Source organism: Venturia canescens, chromosome 1, assembly GCF_019457755.1.
Source record: "Venturia canescens isolate UGA chromosome 1, ASM1945775v1, whole genome shotgun sequence".
NCBI classification, from domain to species: Eukaryota; Metazoa; Arthropoda; class Insecta; order Hymenoptera; family Ichneumonidae; genus Venturia; species Venturia canescens.
The window spans coordinates 24,274,695-24,300,264 of record NC_057421.1 but is presented as its reverse complement, the minus strand read 5'-3'; the positions used below and the strand labels follow the sequence as shown (position 1 = coordinate 24,300,264).

Below are 25,570 nucleotides of genomic sequence, written 5' to 3'. Positions count from 1 at the left end.
CGAATTATAATTGAAAAACAGTATGCAATGAGAAGATCTTTGATTTATTATCCAAAAACTATTTTTAACGAGTTTGAATTGCATGTTTTTTGTACGAAGATACTGTTATTCTCCTATTTAAATATCGTTTCCCTATTTCAAGTCTCCTCACTGTCAATCCTGTGACTTCACCATTTTTCATGCTTCTCGAAACCTGACTTCCTATTCCTTGCACAACACGAGCCAGATATTCTTCACTTCGATTTAGCATTGCAGACACGTCGCCGAAAAACCTCGAGCACACCAATCAAGATCTCGATCCTTCAAGATAATGAACGAATTTATATACTCTTCTGATTGATGCCTCACTTCCTTATCCCATGATACGAATTCAATTTTGCCGTTTATCGATGTATCGTGTTGACGTATGTGATGGAAACCTGAAACAAACTCTCTCGAATCGATGCATGTGTCAGAAAAATTTTTTTTTCAATTTTCTCAGTTTTATAATTTTTTAATGAGTTTTCCTATTAAAAAGTTGCACGAATTCAATCTATCGTATATAATTATATACGTCATTAAAATACGAAGAGATTTATATGCTGATGAGTCTGTTTATCACCGTAATAGAGATTTTATGGCCAAAAATACTGTAGGACCGAAAGCGTCCTGGTTTTGCATAAGAAGTTGAAAAAATACTTGAATTCATGAAATTCTCTCTCAGCTATTTTTCAGTGACCTGAATAAAAATTGGAAATTTAAAAAACTGTCATTTTGGATCCTAGAATAATGGAAAGTGAGGAAGAATGCTAGGGTTGCATTTCGCAAATGAAAACTTTACCAGAAACTTCGTTCGAAGAGGAAAAACAGCGATTTTTTATCGAGCAATTATTAGTTCCGGGCTCATAAGAACGAAACGTAAAAACGCAAGTGTTTTGCATACACATGCAGTTCGAGTAAATGGAAAAGTTTGAGTATAGATATATAAAAGACGAAAAGGACATGGGGGCTGTGGTTTTACGATCCTCCATGTCGTTCTGCCCTTAACGTCCCCCCGCATTCAACCCTCTTGTAAAGTGTTTTCGCCCGCGGGGTTTTGCCCGAATGGATAAAGTTTAGCGATTTATCAGAAAAGCTTCTAGCTCACTCGTGTCCCCGGACTATTGCAGCGCGCGCGAGAGAATTTTCATTCGTTCGAGTTTACAAAGCGCCGGCCTTTCCTCAAACTGCGCCTCACCGAGAGAATTTTGTTGCCAGCAACGGGAGCTGGGTGAGGTCGAGCAAAACATCAGTTTGCTACTCGAACTTTTACCTTGTTCGGGGTATCATGCTCGCTGTTTCCCTATGCGTTAGTCTTTTAAATTATTGTTTCGTAGCCAGACGAAACTTTGAGTGAAAGTGTTTACAAGCAGAGCGCCTTTCCTGCCCTAAACGTTATTCTGCGAATCAAACGTTTTTTAGCAATTTATGTTTTTACATTTATTGGCTCAACGTTCTCGGGAAGTCGAATAATGAAAAAAACGTTTTAAGCGCACAATGGTCGAGAAATTTCAGTATTTTTGGCTCCATCAATAATAAAAATAAGTCAATTTAATCTTTTTCGTAAATCAAATGTTTCTCGAAATGATAAACGAAAAATATTTGGACATGGAATCGAAAATTCAGTAGAATTGAGAAAATTTTCATCAACCAAGCACTTAAAAAATTAAGAATTATCGGCGAGGCCAATTCTCTGGCAGTTAGAAATTCTTAAATCTATGACAATATTTCCAAGCTATCCCAGGCCTCAAAAAGAGAATGCGTAAAAACATTTAAAAGCCATTGACTTATTCAAATTTTTATTTCAAGCTGAATACAACATTTTTTCTAATAAAATAATTACTAAAATTATGAAGAATTCGTACTATGAATTATGTTTAAATTTACGAGTTTAATAAATGCATACGCGACTATAAAAAGCCAAGATAATTTCTATGTTTTTGTTTTGTTTCGATTTTTTTTCGTTTTTTTTTTTTTGATGATTTCCATTTGCACGTTCCGGCAAGAAAGGGGTGTTTCTGATATTTTGATTTCTCACTGTTGATCGTACTTGGTCACGGAAAAATATTTATATAGAAATACATACGTTAATTTTACTTTTTAATACGACACAATGGACAATGTTGCTTTTAATCATAACTTATGATTGACAATCAATCGAGATTTTTTGTTATTATTAGCATAAATATGATTCGTCCGTTTTGTTCGTTTCTCTTGGTTTTTCTTTTATCTCGAAAAATACAACTTTTCGCCCGAGTTTACAAAAGTTTGACTCATTTTTCTCGCTTTCGTTTGATTTGGAGGGAGGATTCCATGATATATTTCTTTGTACGATTCAAAGTTCATATTTATCAACGTGTACACGAAAAGTTTCGAACTTTACTTTTGCTTCAATTTTTCACACGATTTTACTGAGTTTTAAAAGAATACTAATTTTTTTGAAATATCCAAAATACAAGCATCCAATGGGAATTGGAAATGAGTATTTCAAACTGAAAGAAAGTGAAATTGTGTTGGCAAAATGAGGGAAATAAAAACTCAGGCAAATTGTCATTGGATTTAGTAAGAAAATGAAATGAATATTTCGATGCAGAAAAACTAGTATAAAAATTATGAGCTAACAATTGGTCAAGATCAAATCGATACTTGCCATACCAAAACTGTGTACACACATCCATAAATATGAAATTTATTCATACGGGGATCGAAAAATTACGAGAGTTTGCTTACATTCTATTTACGTTGATTCATGTGCCTAAATTCCTTTCCTCAGCAATCAAACATTAATCGTACTCCCGAAAAAAGTCATTTAAAATTAATTTTTATTTACGTATTCCAGTTTTGTGGGCTAAAAATTTTCTTGATATTCAACGGGTGCTCCGTGATTTTGGATGACATGCGAAAAGAAAAAATTCAATAAGGAACGCCTTTCACGAAGAACTTGAATTATTCATCGATAGAATAATTAATAATAAACTATTGACGTCCTTCTCTGAAGCCTCGATATTTCGTAGTTTGGCTGATTACCAGCCAAAATAATTTTAGACACATGGTTCGACGTAATTACCCGGAAACAGACCCGTTATACCATCCATCACGCCCTCCCACCATCCATCATCGTTCTTCTTCAACACATAAATTACGCTGCTTTCCTGGAAACTCAGCTCGTCCTCTTTGTCGGCGTAATAATCGTAAATCGCGACGACTGTAATAAAATTTTTGAAATATTCGTTAGAAAACATAAATTTTATCAATAATAATGATAAGCAATGAGACGAGATCATAAATCAACAAGATATTTGATTTTTCATACAGAATTGCAAGTAACTCAACCAATGAATCACAGAAATCACGTTTCTATATTTTCAATATTGAAACAACAATGAATTCACTCACTCAATAAATCGATGAGAAGTCGTTTTTAGCGACCATAAGAGAACATTAAGCTGTTCAGACTCAAAGGAATGAGAAGAATCTTTCTTTGGAGTAAAAAACGTATTTTTAGAAAGTCACTGCATAATTACACATATACGTATACCTAGAGTCTCAAGAGAGAATTGAATAAACGAGACGATTCAATTCAGTCAATCGATGATTCGAGTACAGCGAACTCAAAAGAGTTCTTACCTTTTTCGATATAATTTTTGGGCACCCAGCCTGGTAAATCTTCCTCATCGGGTACAATCGGCATTATCGCACCGCTGGATTGTTGAGGGCGTCCGAATTGCGGATGTTCGTCCTGCTCGGGTGGTGGTGGCGGAGGCAGCGGTGGACTACTCGCTCCGCTGCTGCGACTTATCTGATGTGACAGCCTGTGTGGTAACGTGTGATGTCCGGTATAATCGCCCAAATCGCTGCCAATTCCAACCAATGGCGATGGAGGGGCTGTCATTTCACAGATAAAAAACATTCACATCCAACATATCTCGAGGAAGAGAAAGTAATTGAATGATTACAAACACTTGGTTTATTCCCAGCGAATATAGTCTCGTCCAAAAGTAATTTCGACAAACCAATACTCAAAAACTCAATAGAATTCGAAAAAAAAAAACATTTTCAATATTTATTATCAATCAATGTTTAGATGATCAAAATCAAAGATAATACGATGTTTTATCCATGCCAAAATAACATGAAAGTAAGAAAAGGCAGTTACGAATTTCGAATTCGTTGAAGAAAATCAATATCCTATTGCAACTTTCGTGATTAGGGAATTTTCCAACAATAGTGTTAAGGATGTTGAAGGAGATAGAGAAAAAAAATGTTCTTACGTGGCATGCTATTATGTTGTTCGGACGAGTAACCAGAGGATCCTGTGACACTGGGTGGCGCGGGTGGTGGGATCTGGGGATGACTTTGAAGAGGATGAACAGTGCCAATTTGAGGTGGCGAAGTGTGTTGGCCAATGGTGTTGGAGATGGAATTGTGATTGTTATTGTGGGTGGAATGAGAAGTGGTGTGAGCGTGGAGAGGTAGAGTGCTGTAGCCAGGTCCTCTTTCTCGTCTGGGATGGCCGAGAGGATAATTCGGCGCATAGTGGCTGGGAACTTGAGGCGGTGCGACAGCTGGGGGAGTCCTATATTCGCGAGAGCCTTTACTGAGAGTTCCAGTTCGCACGGTTTGTGGAGGAGTGGGTGGTTTCGTTGTTGGTGCAGGACCAACCATAGCCGCTGCTAAACCAGATCCAGTGGAGGCTGCGCCTAAGCTCTGAACACTGCCTTGACTGCCGCCTCGTTGTTTGCTTCTGGGAGTTCCTGAGCTTCTTACACCGTGACCAATTTCATCAAGAATCGTATAATCAATACATTTTCTCACGTATTTAATAGGTTTCTCAGGATTTGCCGGTGCTATGATCTTGTATTGCCTTGTTGTCATCTTGTTGGCTGTCAGAACACCGATTTCTCTTCTTGCTACTTTTTCTTTGTGTATCATTACTGTTTGGTCGATATGATTCATCTGACTTTCCATTTCGGCCAACTGAGAAGTCTGCAAATCTAATAGTTGTAAAAAATTGTAAGCCAAAGTGTTTATCTGGTAGGCAACACTTGCTAACGACTGAGTCGTGTAATTCTTCGTCTCCTCCAAAGCAATCCTTTTGTTTTCAGCTTGAAAATAATTAGCTTCGCAGTATTCTGCTACACGCTCCAAGTTCGTGTGACTGTCAGCCAAATTTGTCCTCCCTTCTGGTATGTCCTGACGCAACAAAGCCGCTAATTCTGCCATTTTTTACTGTCTTTTTTTACTAGTACTCCAAGAGTTTTACGATTCCGCTGAACAAAAGAAAATCCAGTTAATTGTTTTACACTACAAATTATTGATTCTTAACAATACTAATGATAAGCCGCTGAAAATGATCAGAGATCAGAAAAAAATCTTACTATGCAATTTTTAAGAGTTTTCTTTTTCCATCATTTGTATCTAACGGTTCCTACGCACTTATTTTATGCGACTTTTATATAATTTGAGCTCAATTTATTTTAAAATATTATTAATTAAGCATAGAAGAGTAAAAATTGTCCGAATACGAATTACTCCGAGGGAGGCGTCGAGTACACATGTACCAAGCAAAATGGAGATCTATATCAGTGTGAAGTGACACACGTTAAAAAGACAGTTAATCAAATTGGTAAGTTTGCCAAGCAATGTTTTTCGAGGCTGTACAGTTTCATAGTTTCTACTTAATTTGTGAAATTGATCTTCAGCAATTACCTTGTTTCGTGAATCTTTCAAACTTATCGAAACTCCTCCCAATACCCTACGTCAGCACACATTTATGTACGGTTAGACACTATCATACTATCACGTCGTCTGCGTGAGCTCTCCCCACCATTCCCTTTTCAAAAATCAGAAGAGTTATGAGAACTTGCAGGGGATGGCGGTAGTGACTAAAGGACACGTCAAAATGTTTATTCCCTTGCCTGCTCCATGCGACTGAGAACTGAAAACTTCGTGTATGATGGTGGCTTGTGGCGCTTGTGGCACGTCCGCACGTCCTATGCGTGGAACTCGTGGATCGTATCGTGTACGTCAATACGTGTACGTCTCTTAGCCGGGACAACAAATAAAATTTTTTCATTTGTTTTCCGTGTTTTGTTATAATTGTTAATCATAATTTCAATACAGCTACGTATTAATTACGTAAATATCTTATTGAAAGAGATGTTTGCTGTACCGAATCTAGGACTGTAATCAATTCTTAAAAAACATTTTAACAATATTTTTTTTGTCAAATAACCTCATTTGTATATGATTTTACAATCCAAATCGATCATACTTTTACATTGTATATATAAGCGAATGAATATTCTTCGATCAGTGTTTAACCTGGAAAATGGAGGAAAAAAAGGAAATGATACGAGGGAAGCATTTAACGTACGTTTTAAAATGATTATTCTAACTGAAATTATCTAATGAAAATCAATGATTTTCATAATTCTGAATTATTTAATACAAATAAATTACTCTGCAACTCCAAAAAACTTATTGGGTTTTTTAAATTTTCGAATTGAATCTTGTATTAGTGTCTTGTATGTAAACTACATTAGTATCTTATATGCAGTGCTCAGGAACTTTTGAGGAATAAAGGAATTTGTACAAATGCTTGGAATGAGTGGGAAGAAACTTCTCGAACTTTGCCAAAAGTTGGTGGAAATAAACAATTTGAGCCAAATGGATCTTGGCTAGAAAAGAAGCAAATCGAAAAAGGCCTTGAAAGTAGAGAATTTTTACTTGGTATTGAGAGAGTTGAACGTTTATCGCAATTAGCCAGTGCTGAATGGTTGCCTGAACAGAAGCGTGCGAAAGTTACAAAAAAAATTGGCAACGAGTGGGCCAATTTTGGACATGAAATAAATGCCAATCTTTATCTGATACCTGAAGAGGCATTGATACTTTTGGAAACTGTAAGTAGAAAATATTCCAAGTAAGTGATGCTTCAAGCTTTTGAATGAAGAAATAAATGCCAGATATTAATTAATGTTTGCTTCTCGCATTCAAAAATTTTTCTCAGGAGTGTCTGGAACTCATATGGGAAGGAATTCCATTATCGATCCAACAAGCATACGAAGTTCTGATAGAATCAGAAGGATCTGACTGTACGTTAGACGAGTACAGAGTTTATAGTCAATTGATTCGATTGGGTTACCGTTTGCAGCGTTTTCATTACGAAAAATCACAGCAGGAGCGGAGTTCTGGACTCACAGAGCCAGTACACAGAAAAAAAGTGATAGTCAATCCAGAGAATGGACTTTGGATGGCAGGAATTAATGCAGAGTCAGTCAAGTCCTCGGGTAACAAAAGGAAGTTGGAAATCGAGAAAGATATTAAAGAAATAGTGGAGAATATGGTGGTAACGATAAACGGTGATTCAGAAAGTTCGAAAACTCTCGATTCTGCAGAAGTCAAAGATTCTGATAATCCTTCAGAACGTAAATTGAAAAATCCTCGAGTCGAAATAATTTCTGAACAAACGATTTTATCACCAATCAAAATCGTAAAAGATGGAGTTCTCACATCCGAACTCAACGTCCCCAAATGGCCGGGTTCCAGAATTCAAAGAAATGTCAAACTTTTACCAAAAAGAAATGATAAAATGTCTCCGACCGCTACAATGGTTGATAGTTCAGCCACAGCGGGTGTTTCTTCTAAAGGTGAACCCGAAAGAACACTCGATAAACGAAAGAGCACCCAACCGTCGACTGAACTGCCGGAAACAAAAAAATCTAGACACGAGGTAAAAATTTTCAAATTTTTTCATGTATAATTGAAGTAGAGTAATAAAGTCTCAACAAGTTTGGTAAAATATTGTCAAGATGTGGATAAATAAATGGGGTATTCTATATTAAGTGGACCACCCCAATTTTTTACAATCTCAAAATGACTTCATAAATTTTTGCTCTGTCGTTCAAAGTGTTAGAAATATCTACAAATAATTTTAAATCTTTAATTGCTCAATTTTACCCATAGTTTTTATTTTTCCGTTTTTTTTTTCGATTCTCTGTGTATTGAAAACTAATAATTACATTAAAAAAATATAAAGAAATACAATTTCGGTTCTTGCACATACCTTTTAATAAGACGACTTCCTTAAGTGTCGCGTAATTTTTGACAAATCTAAAATACATTATTTTTTTCTCTTGAAAGGGATCCTTTTAAATAGCTAAAAATTCCAGAGGCTTTTGTTTTGTCTGTCTACAATCCACAAAAAATTAGCGTGATGGCAAATCAGTATGTACACACTGTTTTATGTGTTTTTGCAGAAAAAAGCTTCTAATGTAATTATGATTAAATCTTTCTGTCATGGTGGGTCACCGGTAACCCACCTTGATCTTATCAGTTTTTTATTGTTAAAACGATATTTCGTCCATTTGTAATTTTTTTCTACTGTTCTTGAATAACCAACCCCATAAAATATCAAGTATTTGATAAAAAAAAATTTATATAAAAGAAAAAATATGAAGAATAATTTTGCCATGATAAAACTAGTCTCAGAAACAGTTAAAGTAGTCAAAGTTTCTTAGAGGATTTTATGAAGAAAATAAAAAATGTCCCTCCCATTGAAATCGACATTTTTTTACTTCACACTGAAGAATAGTCGAGAAGATGGACATCATCTATTTTTTTATGCTTTTTTTTCAAAAAGTACAATAAAAACCCAAGATTTAAAAAAAAAACTTATTTCGATCAATTATTCCCAACGTTACAAGGGTTAAAAAAAAATCAGAACCTTTTTTCGCAAAAACACAAAACATTGTGTACAAACTGATTTGCGATCTAGCCAATTTTTTTGTGGTTTATAGACAGAAAAAACAAAAACCTCTCAAATTTTCAGCTTTTTAAAAAGGGTGCCTCAGTGAAATTGGGGTGGTCCACTTGATAGGGAATACCCCAAATATTGTTGGACAAAAAAGAACAAAAAAATTGCAAACACAATAACCTAATTATGATTTTGAATTTACAGGTAATAGAGCTCTCGGATGATGAGGCCAACGAAATTCCAAAACCGATGTCACGGATGGAGATGTTGAATTGTCTACCGAATATAGCGCAGCAGACATTTATAACGGAGAACATTTCGAAACGTTATGTTCCTCGTGGAGTGAGACCCAAACCGACTTACCGTTACGACAGTAGAAAATTGAAGCGAATGGGAGAAAGGGATAGACCATTACGAGAAAATATTCGGCAGAGAACGGATGATTCGAATGTGTCATCGAATAACGCCAATGCGATTGTGCCATATCAGCGACAATTCAGATTCGGTGGCCCGGTACGGCAATTTAATTATGCCTTTAATTGTTACCAGAATTCGATGCGGCCTAATATTCAACAAAACTACCAACCATTCAGGGGAATCCCGATTTTTACGAATGCCCAATTGACCGGTGTTTGTATGCAACAAGTTGCGGCGATGACACGAAACAATTGGCAAACTTGCCAAAATCGATGGTCTTCCTATTACATGAATATTATTCGAAACACCGCAATGCTGGGACAAACGATACGCAATATTTTCATGCCGAATACCTTTCAGCAAAATTTTCATCAGAATCAATTTTTCGACAATCAACATTTCCAAAATCGGCCCCACCGATATTTGTTCGATCGATATTCGCGAGACTCGCGTTCGAACCAGCCACAAATAACCAACTCTTCAAGGGTCTCACGATCTCTATCGAGAGTTTCGTCCGACGAACGAGGTGACGAAGTTTATCAAGCCTCGTTTGTCAAACTCCCTGGAACTTCGTCGTGGACTGATCTCAAGCAAAAATGGCGCGAAGCCAAAACAATAACGATCGTTGATGAAGAAAATGGACAGTACGATGAAGATTTAAATGAAATTCAAATCGTCGAGCAAACCATTAAACCATTGATAAACCCTAAAAATTATCGTAATCTTAGCGAAGTTTATGAAAGACTGAGAATCATCAAATCCGCTACTGACAAAACGGTCAGACGAAAAAGAAACGATCTGAAAATATCTTACAACGTTTATTCTAGTACTCAACATTACAGAAAAGCCAATCCCGGCTTGCCCATGTTCCACTTAGTGGTAACGAGGTAAATTCCAAAGAAACAAATATTTTTTTTTTTAGTGTCATTTTTAGTTTCCTACATTTGTTATTCAAATCGTCGATGGTTTCGTTGAGTCTATATGACAATTCTTTGTTTCAGTCGCAAGGAAAACGTGTTTTTACAGCCAGTCGAATTGAATCGTTTGCAGCAAGATGGAAAAGGGGCACCAATCATTTTTGCACACGTCTCAGGTTCCTCAATCGCTTACATTCAATCAGGAATAATAACGCTTCCAAATTTATTGTAAAAAGTTAACCCAGTGATTGTAGCTATTAATTTTAAGTTTAATAAAATTTATATTAAAGTGGTGTCTTTCAGATCACTGAAAATGAAAATGAAAATAATCCTCGACAGGAATGACAGAAACCTTGAAAATCAGGGGCAAATAAATTTTTCGTTGAAACGTTGGGAAATAATATCCTTGCATCAAATGCAGTCAATTTGGTGGGAAGCGACAGAGATATTTTTTAAACTCCAAAACCTTTTCTGAAAGCGGTATATAAAAGAAAATCGGTGAAGTAGAACCTCGTTGTTATCGATTAAGTTTGCAGTTGGTAATATCTATATATAGTGAGGTAATGACTGGAACACTCAATAGAGGCATTCCTAGCGGTGCAGGATTGAAACAGGGGAGGGAGAAGAAAGTTTTGAGTTCGTCGCTCCGTTCGACGTGGACGGCGGTATGGGGTTAGCTCTTTAAAATGCTAAAATCATCGCTCAACTTACGTTTTCTCGAAATTAATTCGTTCGTAACGGAGATGTTTGTACGCGATTTTTAATAAAAAATGAGAGCATTAATCTGGTCGTTGATATATCACAAAAGGCAAGACTCGTCGTAGTAACATGTGATTTTAACGGTCGATGTGAAAAATTGTGTGTGGGTGCCTGAGTGTGTGTGTGTGTGTGTGTGTATACAAGTGTAAATATAGGGAAAAAAATCATGTTCTTCCCGATCGGTTGGCCTCGGGTGTTGAATCCCACAAATACCAAGAATATTATCAGGATCGTCTGCAACAGAGACAAAATTTTATTCGCTATTTTGACTTCTGACACTTTGGCCATCTGGTATTGCAAGGTATGCAAAAAAATACAAACGAAAGTCTTTCTGACCTCACGAAACTGTATATTGTATTTTAATCCACTTACATGAAAAGGCTATTTCTAAAACACCTTCCAATAGAGTTGCTTTTGTGGTTTCACTTAATTTTATCAACGAATTTAAACAGTTTCTTAATTTTCCAGCCCTGTGTCCCAATTGTTTTCATAAGACGCAGTGCAGATTCTCTCAGAAAACATGGTGAAAATATTCTTGTACAGTGGCGACCCGATTCGAGCACGCTTGTTGTTGCGGTAAGAGAAAAAATACAGACGTATTCTAAGTTCGTTCCACAATATCATCATTTTCCAAACATCTTCATTTTACTTATTATATTTACTTTCCATCTAGACTTCGGACAGCTATCTATTGTTCTATCGGCTTTCTGACACTGGAGCTGAGGGGCGCGGCCTCTATGAACAGAAAGACTCTCCCGTTACCAGCTTACGAAGAGACAGTGCTGAACTCTTCATCAAAGAAATCATTCCTTCATTGGTTCTCAGTCCTGTTAGTATTAGAGAATAATAATAATTACACTTATTCCCATTTGCACCAATTACGTTGTTGAAATATCTCAAATTTTGTAAGTATAAACTTTCAAATCAAATTATTCTCAAATTATCTATGGAGTAAGTAAGTCGTCTCAGTAAAAGCTATTCAACGACTATTAGAAAACTGTCTGAAGAGTATCTGACAATTAATAATAATCAACCTTGTGTAAGAACATGCTGTATATCTTGTCTTGCCCGATTGAATATTCTTTTTTTGTTACTTGATTTCAGGACACTGATGTGTCTTCAGAAGCTTCAATATTATTTTGCAAACTACTTCAGGCTAATAGATTTCTTTTGATTCAAACTTATATTGTGTTACGTTTGTATTTAGTGTTTTTTTCTTCATCTATCTATAAATATTAAATTATCAAAATTCACAGGTAACAACGTCATGGATCGACGGCGGTATAAGTTCCCTGGTATGCATTCGGGACGAACTGATGGTCGCGACGAAAACCAGTCATATTGTACGTCATAAATGGGATGGTACTTCGAATCGCGATTACTCGCTTGATCTTCGACGAATACCGTTTAGCGTTGATCAACAAATATCAACAGTGGCAATACCAATAACAGAAAACAACGTTTACGTTACCGACATTGAGTACTCACCGCTGGTAGGCGGATTTGCGATTGTCCTGAGCAATGGCAAGGCAGCTTTCCTCACTGCACAATCACTGAAGTTTGATCCTAATGTACGTTTTTCAAAAAATATTACTGACTCCAGATCACACAAAATATTTTAGCTTGTCGATTATTTTAGTATTTCTGTTGATTTCGTTTTATTTAATTTTACACTCATTTTTTTTATTTCCATATATTCATGCATTTTGGGTTCTATACTTCAAAAAATATTCACATTTTATTACAGCAAGTTCAAGGAATCTGGGCCCGAGATCTCGATGATGCGACTTGTGCCGCAGTCAACCACAAATACCGATTAATAGCATTTGGCAGAGAAAAGTAAGTACGAATTTTTAAAGAATCGTAAAATTTTTGATTTTCGTGGACTTGGGAATCGAACCGAGGAATCTTCTTGCAAGTTATTTGACATTGTGCGGGTTTCGATTTTACAGTTCGGAAGGGACGGTGTATTACGTCGATGAGACTACTGGTGGTTTAGAGGTTTCTCACAGTCTGAGTTTGTCATCCAAAGATTATCCAGGCAAACCAGGTCGCGTGAGATGCTTGAGATGGACACCGGACAGTTGTGCAATTGCTCTTGCGTGGGAAAGTGGTGGACTCGCTATTTGGAGTACTTTTGGTGCTCTTCTTCTTTGTACATTGAAATGGGATTACGGTTTGAGGGTAGATTTGACGAGGGATAATCCACTTCACATTCACACAATGGTTCGTTCAAAATCGATTTATTAAAGATAGAGCAAAATTAAATGCCAATCGAAATCAACTGAAGTTCGAATCATAATTTTAAAAAATGTACTTTATAAAATCTCTCAAAACTTTCAACATTCCTCCAGGAATGGTCAGCGGAAGGCTATCAACTCTGGATGCTCCAGGAATCTCCAGGCAGTTCGCCCGACGACGAGCTGAATGATAATGAGAAACCAGCGAGTCAACGCTCGCTGATTCAGCTTGATTTCGTAAAAAGCCCTTTGACTGTTAATCCGTGTATGGTAAGAAAAACTTTGAATTAGAATTAACAGAAAAATAATTTCCTTAGTTTTCATGTGCATATGGATTTTTCAGAGCCACCACGGTCATCTGTACCTTCAAGGTGAAGATCGTTTGTACCTGAATCTTGGAAGTAGCGTATCGGCGGACACACCAGGTTTCCATTTGACTACCGACATTCCAACGGACAATTTATCACAAACGTTGGCTGGCTGCAAGCAATGGCTCGTGGTGCCAATCCCAAGTGCCTACAGTGGTTCGAATTGGCCGATAAGAGTGAGTAATAAAATTATATATTCTACCATACTAAAAATGAAAATAAAAATAAACACATTGGCGATACAAAGCGGTCGCGCACTGTTGCAACCTCGTCAATGAATGAGCGCTCTCGCAGGATTAATTTGAACGATAGTGATGGTCTATTTTTCATATTACGTGTGTATAACAAGCAAACGTATCTAGAAAAAAATGTTGAAGATTGAATGTCGATTCGTGCAATATTCTGACGATGATAAATCTGCGCCGTACCGTAAAACGCCAATGGTACAACCGTGAGAGTATGTTGCAAATTCTTTCAATCGCATATACAGTATACTGCAATAGATAACGAAGGACTTAGCATCGCGGTAGCTGGTCGTACGGGTTTGGCTCATTATTCACTGGCTTCGAGGAAGTGGAAGCTTTTCGGGAACGAGACGCAAGAGCGAGATTTTATCGTGACTGGTGGCTTGTTATGGCATCGAGGGTTCATGATCGCCAGCAGTTATTCGTTGCTCGAGGATAAGGATGAAATCCGTATTTACCCACGTGACACAAGGCTCGACAATAATTATGTGAAAACCGTACGAATGCCTTCTCAAGTTTTACTCCTCAATACTCTGAAAGAACGTCTCTTGACTTTTTGTGCTAATGCTCAAGTGAGCATCTACGATATGAGCCTCGAAGGCGAAGAAGGCTCCGGCAGCATCGAACTCACCAGAACTCAGACTGTCGATATTAGCGGACTTTGTGTTCATCCGGCTTGCGTTGTAAGCGCTACGCTCACCACTATTCGGGCTGAAACTGCTGGCAGTCATCCTCATCCCGAGAGTCTTTTACTTAACGTTTCCGGAAGATTGTTGATGGTGCAGCGAGAACATTCCACTGATAATTCCGATGTGGTCAGTACTTTTATATCAATTATTTTATCATCGAACGAATTTTTTTTTTTTTTTACCACAAATAATAAACCTTTGTGCTAAGAAGTTGTGAAATTGGTATTGTCATTTAGTTACCTCAACATGTTAATTAGCGTATAAAAAGAAATGAAAATGTGATTATAGGAAAATCTTTCGTATCAATGACACCAATATTTCATTTTTCATTTGCTTCAGCTCTTTTCCTGCAGCGCACCAACGGTTCTAGCATCGTACGTGGAAAACGTATGGGTGCCATGGAGATCGAGAAGAGATAAACCCCACTTGACAGAAGCTCTTTGGTTGTTTTGCGGTGCTCATGGGATGCGAGTTTGGCTACCACTCTTTCCTCGGAATCATCAAGACAACGCTCACACGTTTATGAGCAAAAGAATTATGCTGCCCTTTCATTTACGCATTTATCCGTTGGCCATACTTTTTGAAGACGCTATTTTACTCGGAGCTGAAAATGACACCGTCCTGTATACGTCCGATACCAATTCACCTTTCTCGTTACCATTCAGTCTCTTGGAATTGACAGTGAGCACTCAACAATTTTCTATCATTTACTGCTTAGTAAAAATATTTAGAATTGGTATTTTCAAATGAAAAGGTATTAACGGATTTCTTGTAACTTCATCCATCCATTTCGGTGAATAATTGTCATATTTTTCTGAAGAGCATCTCCAAAGACATAACAGAAGTTGGACATTATTAATACGACATTTTTATTCCGGTGACTCAATTGAGAGAAAAAAAAATTTTTTAACTTGTTCCATCAAAATTATTGCGCGTTGTTGATAATTAATCGATAAACTGCAGATCTACAAAAATTGAATAGGGAAAATGACTTTACTAGAGATTAAAACCAAATTGAAATGAAAAATAACGTACCCAAGTAAGCAATAATTATTTTAAAATAAATTAATATTTATCGTTTTGTTCGTTTCAGAGCCAAGTATATTTACATCAAATTCTGCGTCAGCTGATTCATCGGAATTTGGGTTATCATGCGTGGGAGATAGCAAGATCATGTTCTGCGTTGCCTTATTTTCCTCATTCACTGGAGCTTCTGCTTCACGAAGTATTAGAAGAAGAGGCGACAAGCAAAGATCCGATTCCTGACGCTCAATTGCCATCGGTCGTCGAATTTATAAGAGAATTTCCAGGTGTTTGGGCGCGGGCGGTTGTTCAATGTGCAAGAAAAACGGAAATTGCGCTTTGGCCCTATTTATTTTCGGTTGCTGGCTCGCCGAAAAAACTCTTACAGGATTGCCTCCAGCGACAGCAACTCGACACTGCAGCGAGTTATCTCATTATTTTACAGAATCTCGAGCCATCGGCGGTTAGTCGTCAACACGCGACACTTTTACTCGACGCTGCGTTAGTTCAAAGTCGATGGGAACTCTCGAGAGACCTCGTCAGATTTCTTCGAGCAATTGGTAAAGATAAAACGATATCGAAAAAAACTCATAAAACGGACTTTTCAATCGTTGTACTATTGAAAAATATTCCCAATAATTGAGTTCTTAAAAATAGTTGAAAATGCTTCACTTATTCATCGTGCGTATGATTCTTTTTCCAGATCCAAACGACGTAGAATCACCGAGAAGTTCATGGGGTGGAACAGCAAAATTAGCTGGTCCACCGGCCACTCCATCTGTGTCGCCTCACGAAGATGATTTGTCACTCGTTCTGGGAACAATGCAGGTCTCACGGAGTCGAAGTTATAGCACTACTGCAACACCTAAAGTTCCATTTGACAGTGGAAACAAAGATGTCGCACCGTCCTCAATGTTGGAAAAAACGAGGAATGCAGTGATGAGACGAAAAAAATCTGTGCCCAATGTCAAGATAGAAAAAAACGAGAACAAGTAGGTATTGCAGGTGTTTGCTTTCATAATTACTTCTTCAGTGATTTTAGCTCTGATCTTATTTTTGATCGATGATAGATTAGTAATGTTTATTAAAAAATGTTGGAATAATTCGGATTCTTTTACATTTTATTGGAGAGAAAATTTGATGAATGTTTTTCCAGCTGAGAAATTTTTCCAAACTCATTATTCATTCGCAGGGAGGGTTCAGCAGAGGAATTTTTCATTGATGTTATTCTCCAACGTCACGCGCGACGTTTGTTGACGGAAAGACGTCTCGCTGATTTGGGACGTTTCGCAGCTCGACTAGACTTTCATCTCGTGACTTGGCTGGCTCGAGAGCGCGAAAGAGCTGCGAGAATCGAGGACTACGTCGTCGCGCTGAAAGCTGTTCATGAGGATTTTTCTTACCCTTATCCGACTCTCTCACTTTCAGCGCTTCACAAATTTCGACGATCGAGTCACGCGTCATTGAGATCCGTTAGGTCCATTGGTTTTGAAATTCCCGAAAGCGACGTACCAAACCCTACGCTATTTTTGAATCCGAATTTCGCTCTTGATTTACCACCTGACAGCGGTTACACGAGCTTACCGAGCAGTCGACCGCCTTACGTTAGTGTCGTTTCTCCAGTTGCTAGTCTCGAAACACAATTCCCAACGGCCGAAGCTAAACTGACGCTCAGAATGCTCCAAGGTACGATTATTGGAATCTAAGTTTTTAAAAATGTTGAAAAATGAGCATAACATTGATTGGATTGGCATAAATAATAGTATTCGTTAAACAGATGCAAGTAGCGTCATGAGTGATACGAGTACAACGTGGCGCGACGACGTAGAATCGATTGTTGGAACGACGGTCGGAACGGTTTGTTGGGTGCCACCGGAACCGATCGAACCCACAGAAGTTCACACGGGCTCGAATTGCGGGCCTGTCAGTCGAGCTGAAGTTCAACTTCGGTATCTACTTCAGTTGTGCCTTGAGGCTGGATGCCTTGGTTGGGCAGCGATTCTTGCGACTGTTTTGCGAGACGCATCCGCCATGGCAAGAACAGTCAGAGCGGCTCATGCTCCTATGCAAACTCTCGAGTCCGTCGTTAATTTACGAGACGGTTTACTTGCACTCGCCAAATGGTCACATTCCGAATGGTAACTATCACTTTCCAGTTTTTTTTTTGTAATTTCGAATTTTGTATAAAACAATGACAAAATTGTCTTGGAAAACGAATTATGGATATTTCTGTTAATTTTTTCTCTTTAAAGTCTCGGTTACAGACCATTCGTGTCGGGAGTTCAAGCCCAAACGGCACTTCTAACGCGTTTAGTGCCAGCGAAGCAACAGCAACAAAGTCGCGATCAGCAGGAGCAGGAACAAACACCAGAAAGTCCATCGCCAAGTCCAGCTCCATCGTTCAATAGCAATCAGCGTGGGAATGTTTCCCGTTCGCGTCGCTCGTCTATAAGTCATGCGTCGACGTCAGCAACTCTCGAGGAGGAAGTTTCACAGGATGGATTCAAAAGTTCAGACGAAGCGGGAATCCGTGGCAGTTACGGAAATCTCAGTAATCCTGAGAGAGGTTCGCCCCGTGAGGGCTGCGTCGTCTCATAAGTAAATAGATCTGAGGGTCGATAAAGAAAATAACAACTAGAAGAATAAACGTAATTGCTCAATCTTCGCATTATCCGTTCAAGGCGAAAAAATGGATGCAAATTTTTCGTATTAGCTCATGAACGTAGAAAATCACAGTTGAAAAATCGATGATGACATTTTTTTAACCGCTCATTTAGGAATAATAGTATATGGCATAATTTGGGAAAACAATAATTCCGTCACTATATTTATGAATTTATTAACTTTTTCAAAATTGTTTTCAATGAAACATTAGGTGTTGAGCCATGACTATAAACGATTCTTCGGCCGTTTTATCGATCATTGATATCGTATTTCTAAGTGGTTGGTTGAAAACATTTATCTCATCGATTTTTTCTTACTGTATTTACGGGACTAATTGATTTCATTGAAAAGTGTCAGGAGTTTATTGTTCACATTGGGGAAGTCCTATAAGACAGTTGATTAATTTTATTTTGTCTCGTTGTATAATAGCAATAACGGCAAAACGCGATGATATTTTCAAAACTCGCATCTTGCCTTCCCAATGACTGATTTTAGATCACCTATTTTTTCTATCGAAGGGTGAGTCGTCTCGAAGACCGTATTGTCCATCTTTTAACCAAGGAGTTTTGTAGCGATGATGATTGGTCAAATATCATACTCTAGAGAACTTCAAATAAATCGATTCTTTCAATTTCCTTGCACGTTTATATTCTTTTGTCTCGTGACGAAGTTTTTTCAGTTCGCAAACAGTCGAATCTTATTTCCGCTCATTCCATTGTAGCAAATAAAAATCTGTTGATATTTCTCAGAGATAATAATTCTTAGAATACACTCAATTCAATTGAATTGCGGAGAATTACTCCTTCTTTTCAGTAATAGAGCGTTCCTGTTTTATTCAATTTAGAGCCTTCTACGAGTTTCCACTTTTTTTTCGTCACAAGATTCAAGATCAGCGAAGCAATGAGTGAAATAAATGGTTTTTCGAGGCACTCTAATTTACAGGGTTCGATAGCTCCATATTGGAGTTGATCTGAATTAGTCAAATGATTCGATTCCGTGTATCTCGGACAGTTAAACTAGTGAGACTTTTTTCTCTCGATCGCGCCTGGTTGCGAATGAAGTATATCATTTCGAGAATATTTTTAATGAAATGTAAATTTAACGTTTTATCAACGTTGGTTGTTTAATTGGAAAACTTTTATCATTCCTTCGATCTTTTTATATTATTCTTTTTCTAATTTCTTATTCAAGCGATCCAGCGGGAGGTTGCTTCAAAAATTAAGATAACACAAAAAAAAATTGAAAAATATGACGAATGAATCTGATAAGAATTCTCAAATATTCTTTTAATTTTTTTTTAATGCCTTATTCTTGGCAATGATTTTTTTGAGCATTATTCGAGAAATTAACGATCTGTTCAACGAAATTATTTTGATCTACCAGGCGACGAGAGAAAATATAATTTTTTTAGAGAAGAAATTTGCTCACTAGGGTAGTCAATGGGAGCAGAATAAAATATTTCTGAGCCGAATCAACGTTTATGAATAATACAATTGTACTCGAACTCGAATAAACTGTTTTGTCATTCGAATTAGTGAGTTAATAACAAGAAAGAGGAAGCAGGCGTAAAAAAAAACTTGAAGGATTTTGACCCTATTTATTATATATACAATGTTTGTTAGATCATTATCCAAAGTATACGGTAACAATAAATTGTAAATTCGATCTCCAACTGAAATAACAATCACATGTTGAAGCTCGGAGTATTTGGAACCGAAATAAGGTCGATAATTGTACATACGCTGTAGCAAAACTCACAGAATCGATAAAGAAAATATATTTAACGCAGTTAGTTGTCGTTTTTATCCTCATATTTTCTTTTAACATTTCCATCTGCTCCTATATCCGTCGCTCATATGAAACGTGTTCGATACATCCTGAACCCCAAAATTTATCCGTTCAGAATCTCGATAATGCACTATTGCGCTGAATCTCGAATTCATTTAGCCTTAGGATTTGACAAAAATCGTTCGATAAATGAACAAACGAGTACGTCGAAATTTTGATCGATTAACATTATTCATAACTATTGTTCTCGCAATTATTCGTTGTGCGTAACCGTTTGGGTTGAAGAGTTGTCTGGCAGAGTTCGTTGAGTAACGAGAAAAATTAGTCAAGTGGGCGACGTTAAAATTATGTCCGCAGTAATGAGCAGTATGGAAGAAAGTGCTTTCGCAATGGTTCATAAAAATGGTGTTCAAAAATATTCTTAATAACAAACACGTATGGCAGAAGTGAATCACATCAATATTTTTTCACCGGGCCTATCCTAGCGATAATCGCTCTGTCTGCATGACTTGAAAAAAAAGAAAAAAATTTCTTATGGTCAACTCCGGAGTCGATGAAAATACGTCTGAGTCGGAATGCATAGTGATCTCTCACGTTGGTTGAATATTCTTTTGCTCTTGCTTTCATTATTGGCCATAGCTAGGATTGTACGGCGCTTGTTTGACATACGCTTCGGACGTATATTGAGGAGGGGCCTGACCATGATTTGGCATTGCTGTATGAACAGAAAGAGACAACAAATGAAAATGAAAAACATAAATGCTTCATTCACTGAACTAGGGTATTTTGTTTGCTCTTTGATTTTGGAGAACTAATGAACGGAATATAATTCAACAAATATTTTAACAAGCAAAGCTAATAAATGCTTGATGAAATAATAAAGACAAGTGTGTATTCAGGGGTAATTAAATTAATTGAAAAATTTCATCGCGTAACTCCAAACAGTCAAATGTCAAGAATGTGTAATAAAAGAAAAAATATATATTTTTTGAGCCACAAAACAATCAGATAAATTACCCATTTGATTGGCAGGATAAGCGTAAGCGTTGTGGATTGCTTGAGGAGGCATTCCCGCGTTCGCAGGCGGTTGTATGACTTGAATCACATTCGGTCCCTGTACTTCTGCAACATTTTGATGATTAAAACCTACCCATGATAATTTTAACGTTTGAATACCTAAAAATATCGTATAACTCTTTTTATTAAACTTTTTTTTTCGATCCTAAATCTTCGCTCATTAGTTGACTGTTTTTCGTGTAAAAAAAAATCGCAGATAACGAGTCGAAGACTTTGCCTCTCTCTGAACTATTATTGGAAAATCTAAGCCTTTTCTACATGAAAAATTTATCGAAAATAACTACCGAAAAACAAAAGTATTGCTTTGTCAGTCGTGTTGAAATTTTATTATACTTTTTTGTTAATAAACATTCTGAAATTGAACGCTTGGGAGTCCATCCGCTCAGCGGATTATTATTTTGAATCATTTTCTTTAAATTCTATTCACGCGACGATAGTAGCTATAAATGAGCGATATTTAAGTTGAATAGACTGTGCGCTATCTGGGTCGTTGCTACATGATTCGAACTCAGAGCTGCTGTTAATGATACTGACCACGACTGCTTTTGTTTGAGCGTTCGTATAGTACACTATTCCATTCGGAAGTTGAGTTCTGATATCATCTTGAAATTTATCATTTTATTTGACTGATTAGTTACCAAAGCCTGCAAGGATTCTAACTTTTTACGAATTTGTTAACGGAGTTTTTTCCTTTGCTCATACTTTTATTTTTGTAATAATTATCTTCGGTGAATACTTTTATGAATATTTTATTTTTAAGGATATTTGAAAGAACATTCTGCAAATCTGATACGTGAACCTTGAACATCGCTATTTTGAAATTCTTGTACGTCGGTTGGTAAAAATAGATTGGTGTTTATGGAAGTATAAACTTCGACGAACGTGAAATTTCATTCGAAAGTATGAATTCTAAACTTTTTTTTAAACTTGAATTCGTTTTCCGAGTATTTTTTATTTACACGGAAAAGAGGAATTTTGAGCGGATTTTGGAAAAAAAATCAAAATTATAATAATGCAGTCGTTCTATAAGGTGTGTTTGTATGTGTGGAAAAAGGGAACGCTGCGTGAGGATTTTGTATGAATCACAGATGAGCATATTTAGATTGAAAAATCACATTTAATAAAAGGTTCGATTTATCATAGTATGACGAATAAATGATGAAAAATTGAAACGGATTTTTATATGCTATGAAAAAACGATATAGATAATAATGTCATTAATTGAAATAATGAATGTCAAATATCCGAAATAGGCTCATCCCTGATTGAATGGTAGCGTACGAGGAACGATGATTGAAAATCAGAGATGATGAAATTTTTGTAATCAATATTTATTGCGTATTAGTGGAGAAACTTGGTCTCCGGTTTATAAAGTGTAATACAAAAATTTAAGAAACCCAATAACAAGAACAGACGAACTCGAAGCTTTTAAGACATATTTGTTGATACATTTAAGCAGCGTTAGAAAAAATATATGCATAGTATGCTTTAGCCAGTGGGCAAATACGGATCCAGCAGGCGTTATGAGGAAACATTTTTTTTGCTTTGCAGAAAAAATGGAAATACGTAATTTGAGTGTGATGGATTCCATAAATTCCAGCATGGACATATAGTATTTATATGCTTTTTTACATAGTATAATACGGAATAACGTGAGAAACGAGGATTGGTTCGTTTCGGTTTTATTATAAAAATAATTGTTGCGCTCTTGTAGGAAGTGTAATTTTTTGGAATTTTGCTCGAGACGATGTGACGGAATGATTTCAGTATTTCGTAGAATTTCGTTGCACGAAAGTAGGATTTCACATTGTCTCGAAACAGTTGTGGAGTAGCTTAAATCACAATACTCTTGGAATGTTGCCGATAAAGGCGAAGTTTACGATCTTTTCCTTGTTAATATTTTATAAGACGATATAGTACGCCTTTTAAGTATTTATGTCATGTTAGTTTTATAAGCGGCGAATATATATATTTATATAAATATATATTCATGTAAACACTATTTTTTGTGACATCAAGCGTTTTGAAGCCAATTCGATGAATGGAATGATTTATATTTAAGCCATTGGGGGTCCTGGAAAAAAACCATTAGACATTGAGACATGCGGGAAGATTTTATGGGCTTTGTAGTATTTATTTCTAATAGTTTGTACTATTTTCATGTATCATCACTTATTTTCAATTGTGTGAGTACACTAAAAAGTTGTCATCCCATTTCATTGGAAAAATCAATTAAAACACTCGAAGTTTCATTTCAATCGATTTTTTTAATGAAAGAGAGTACGACAATAGTGTCAAAAACACAGAATATTATTTTGAAGCTTATATTTGAAAGAGTATCTACTTTTTTTCAGGATTTACAATGTATTTTTAGTACTCATTTGAAAGGAAATCTTTTTAGTAACAGGAAACCTTGGTAGGGGTTTTTTTTTCCAAAAGGAACCTATGAATTTGTATAAAATTGTAGAATCAATCAGCTCATTTTGGATTGAAAAATGACGAAATAATGAATCAAGCAAAAAACTAAAAACATTTAATATAAAAATGACTTGCATCAATTGAAGGACGTAATCCAATGTTTTAATGCAAGAAATGCACCAGATTCCTACTATTAAATTACGAGACTCTATTGTTTTGCAAAAAGGCAAAATGTGTGGACAGATTATTCAGTTTATTCAAAGCGTCACATTAAACCGTATACTTGATACTGTGGAAATATAGATAATTTCCATGTGACTTGATGCATTTTAATTTTTTTCAAAATTCAACTTCAATATATATAAGCCTGAAGAAATTGCTTCCAAATTTCCCTTCAATCCGCATTCAAACACGGACAAGTTTTTGGAATGAAGAAAGAAAAAACAAATGCTTACTGCCATAAACGGTCCCACGGTGACGTCTTCTGTACCATGGGCAACAACTGCAGCATAAGCATGAAATGCAGAAAATGATGAACATTACCACCACGACAACTGCAATAACCGCTGGTATGATGATGCCGAGGCTGTAAACAGATACAAAAAAGGTTACGAGTGATGCTTTGCATCCGCAATTACTATATTTTATAATTATTGAATTATGCAATATAAAATTTATTCATCAACACCAAACTTATGGTTAGTGAATTGATATGACATCAATTTTTCATCAATGCACCGGTAAATATCCACTGTCCAAAAAACATACCCAGTTTTGATAGCAAATTCTTGGGCATCGCAACAGTAAACTCTTTCCTTAGAGATGTCGTAGCAGCAATAACTTTTGCTAGAATCCTGCAATACTCCCGGACACGAATTAATATATTCATCAAGAATATTTTTGCTTTGTCCGAAGTTGCAATCCATTCCTGAAAAGAAAAAAATTAAATTTCTTGCACCTTGACAGCAAAAAAGATAGCAAATTCTGCCATTCCAATAACTTTAATTATCCTGTGTTACTTGTAACACTGATTACTATGAAAAAACCGTTTTAACTTAGCACGAAATTATTGAAGATATTAAATAAATTGTATGATTTTATTGTCAATTAAACAGCTAACAATTTTAACAAACAATGAAAACGTTCGCCATGTTGAATTTTTCGAAATACCTGTTAAAAATTCCAACAATTAAGATTCATTCAATAAAAATTATGGTCTTATAGATGATTATTTTGAATATATCAATTATTAAGTGATCAGGGTTTTTCGTATGTTTCGAAAATGAAAATTATATATTTGAATCTTTGTTCTCAGTTCTCAGTTCGTGTATAGATGTAATCTATGGTGCAATGTGACGCTCAATTTTTTCTTTTTATTATACCATAACAATTGGTTGTTCGGTGTATTATCAGTATTGTATATGTAGTATATTTATGAGAGCCTGGAGGAGAGTCAGTATCAGCGCTGATAAAGCCGGAAGCTGGAAGATTAGAGCGTTATATACGTGCAATCATGAAACGAGAGACTGGTTCCAAGCCCGCTACAATATACATGTATTCAGTGGTTGAGTGAGTCACGAGTTGGGGTTTCACAGAATTTGCGAACAAAGGTTTTGTCGACCCGACCATTCCTATTGCCGCCTTACCGCCCTATTAATGCTACGATGGAAATTTTTTCCATTTCGTTTTTGCCAAAAAGCGAAAAATGAATGTTTAAACTTACCGTGGGAAAGCCCAACGAAAGCGCATAACAACAAAATTGAAGCGTGACGAAACATTTCAACGATTTTTTTTTATTAGTTTTTCGTTTTCCGATATAAAAATGGAAGACCAAGCACAATTCTTATGACGCGATTGGTAACGTTTTTATCGAATCAAGGAAGCGCGTAACTACCAAGCCCGGCAAATACTAAACGACGAATGAATCGCGAGATCAGTTGACTACTACTGTATTTTTTTATTCGAACCACTGCAACGACCTGTCGGCGGACTCTCATCGATCTATAAACACCGTCGAGTAAGATAAAGACAGAGAGCATACATCCGATCCATCATGTGATGAGAACGATCAGATAACGACAGTTTTCGTAGTGGCATATCAAAGTAACTATAAAGCCTCACTGTAATTTCAACGGTCGGTAATACAAACTATAAATACATGCATAGATAAAGAAGAAATGCAGATCAATAAA

General features: G+C 36.5%; 4 protein-coding genes across 6 annotated transcripts; 2 read left to right on the top strand and 2 right to left on the bottom strand.

Annotated features, from left to right (window-relative positions):
• Positions 1-1,800: 1,800 nt before the first annotated feature.
• On the bottom strand, positions 1,801-5,877 carry Abi (tyrosine kinase Abl). Of its 2 annotated transcripts, XR_006262808.1 has the most exons (5): positions 5,728-5,877; positions 4,290-5,288; positions 3,646-3,903; positions 3,415-3,497; positions 3,116-3,223 (listed from the first exon to the last, which is right to left on the bottom strand). XR_006262808.1 is itself a non-coding variant. In XM_043433330.1 (4 exons), the coding sequence occupies exons 2-4, from the start codon at positions 5,239-5,241 to the stop codon at positions 3,060-3,062; spliced, it is 1,374 nt and encodes a 457-aa protein (XP_043289265.1). In that variant the 5' UTR covers positions 5,242-5,288; positions 5,728-5,877; the 3' UTR covers positions 1,801-3,059. The 2 variants fall into 2 exon arrangements, 1 of the variants encoding a protein (XP_043289265.1); XM_043433330.1 differs by lacking the exon at positions 3,415-3,497 and having other exon boundaries at positions 1,801-3,223.
• Positions 5,878-5,968: 91 nt separating this feature from the next.
• On the top strand, positions 5,969-10,396 carry Tsen54 (tRNA splicing endonuclease subunit 54). Its single transcript, XM_043433327.1, has 5 exons — positions 5,969-6,390; positions 6,578-6,920; positions 7,028-7,750; positions 8,978-10,077; positions 10,192-10,396. Exons 1-5 carry the CDS (start codon positions 6,350-6,352, stop codon positions 10,337-10,339), a joined length of 2,355 nt encoding a protein of 784 aa, XP_043289262.1. The 5' UTR covers positions 5,969-6,349; the 3' UTR covers positions 10,340-10,396.
• Positions 10,397-10,727: 331 nt separating this feature from the next.
• Positions 10,728-19,883, top strand: Rich (Guanine nucleotide exchange factor subunit Rich). Its single transcript, XM_043433326.1, has 15 exons — positions 10,728-11,167; positions 11,335-11,442; positions 11,540-11,695; positions 12,123-12,437; positions 12,614-12,705; positions 12,819-13,092; positions 13,221-13,376; positions 13,450-13,650; positions 13,965-14,534; positions 14,748-15,089; positions 15,502-15,991; positions 16,135-16,423; positions 16,624-17,117; positions 17,209-17,569; positions 17,684-19,883. Exons 1-15 carry the CDS (start codon positions 11,033-11,035, stop codon positions 18,027-18,029), a joined length of 4,329 nt encoding a protein of 1,442 aa, XP_043289261.1. The 5' UTR covers positions 10,728-11,032; the 3' UTR covers positions 18,030-19,883.
• Positions 19,679-25,400, bottom strand: LOC122419071 (protein shisa-4-like). 2 transcript variants are annotated; one of them, XM_043433331.1, is made up of 5 exons: positions 25,102-25,400; positions 24,147-24,306; positions 23,834-23,964; positions 20,901-21,005; positions 19,679-20,598 (listed from the first exon to the last, which is right to left on the bottom strand). In XM_043433331.1, exons 1-5 carry the CDS (start codon positions 25,154-25,156, stop codon positions 20,510-20,512), a joined length of 540 nt encoding a protein of 179 aa, XP_043289266.1. In that variant the 5' UTR covers positions 25,157-25,400; the 3' UTR covers positions 19,679-20,509. The 2 variants fall into 2 exon arrangements, with proteins under 2 accessions (XP_043289266.1, XP_043289267.1); XM_043433332.1 differs by having other exon boundaries at positions 20,901-21,002.
• Positions 25,401-25,570: the final 170 nt, after the last annotated feature.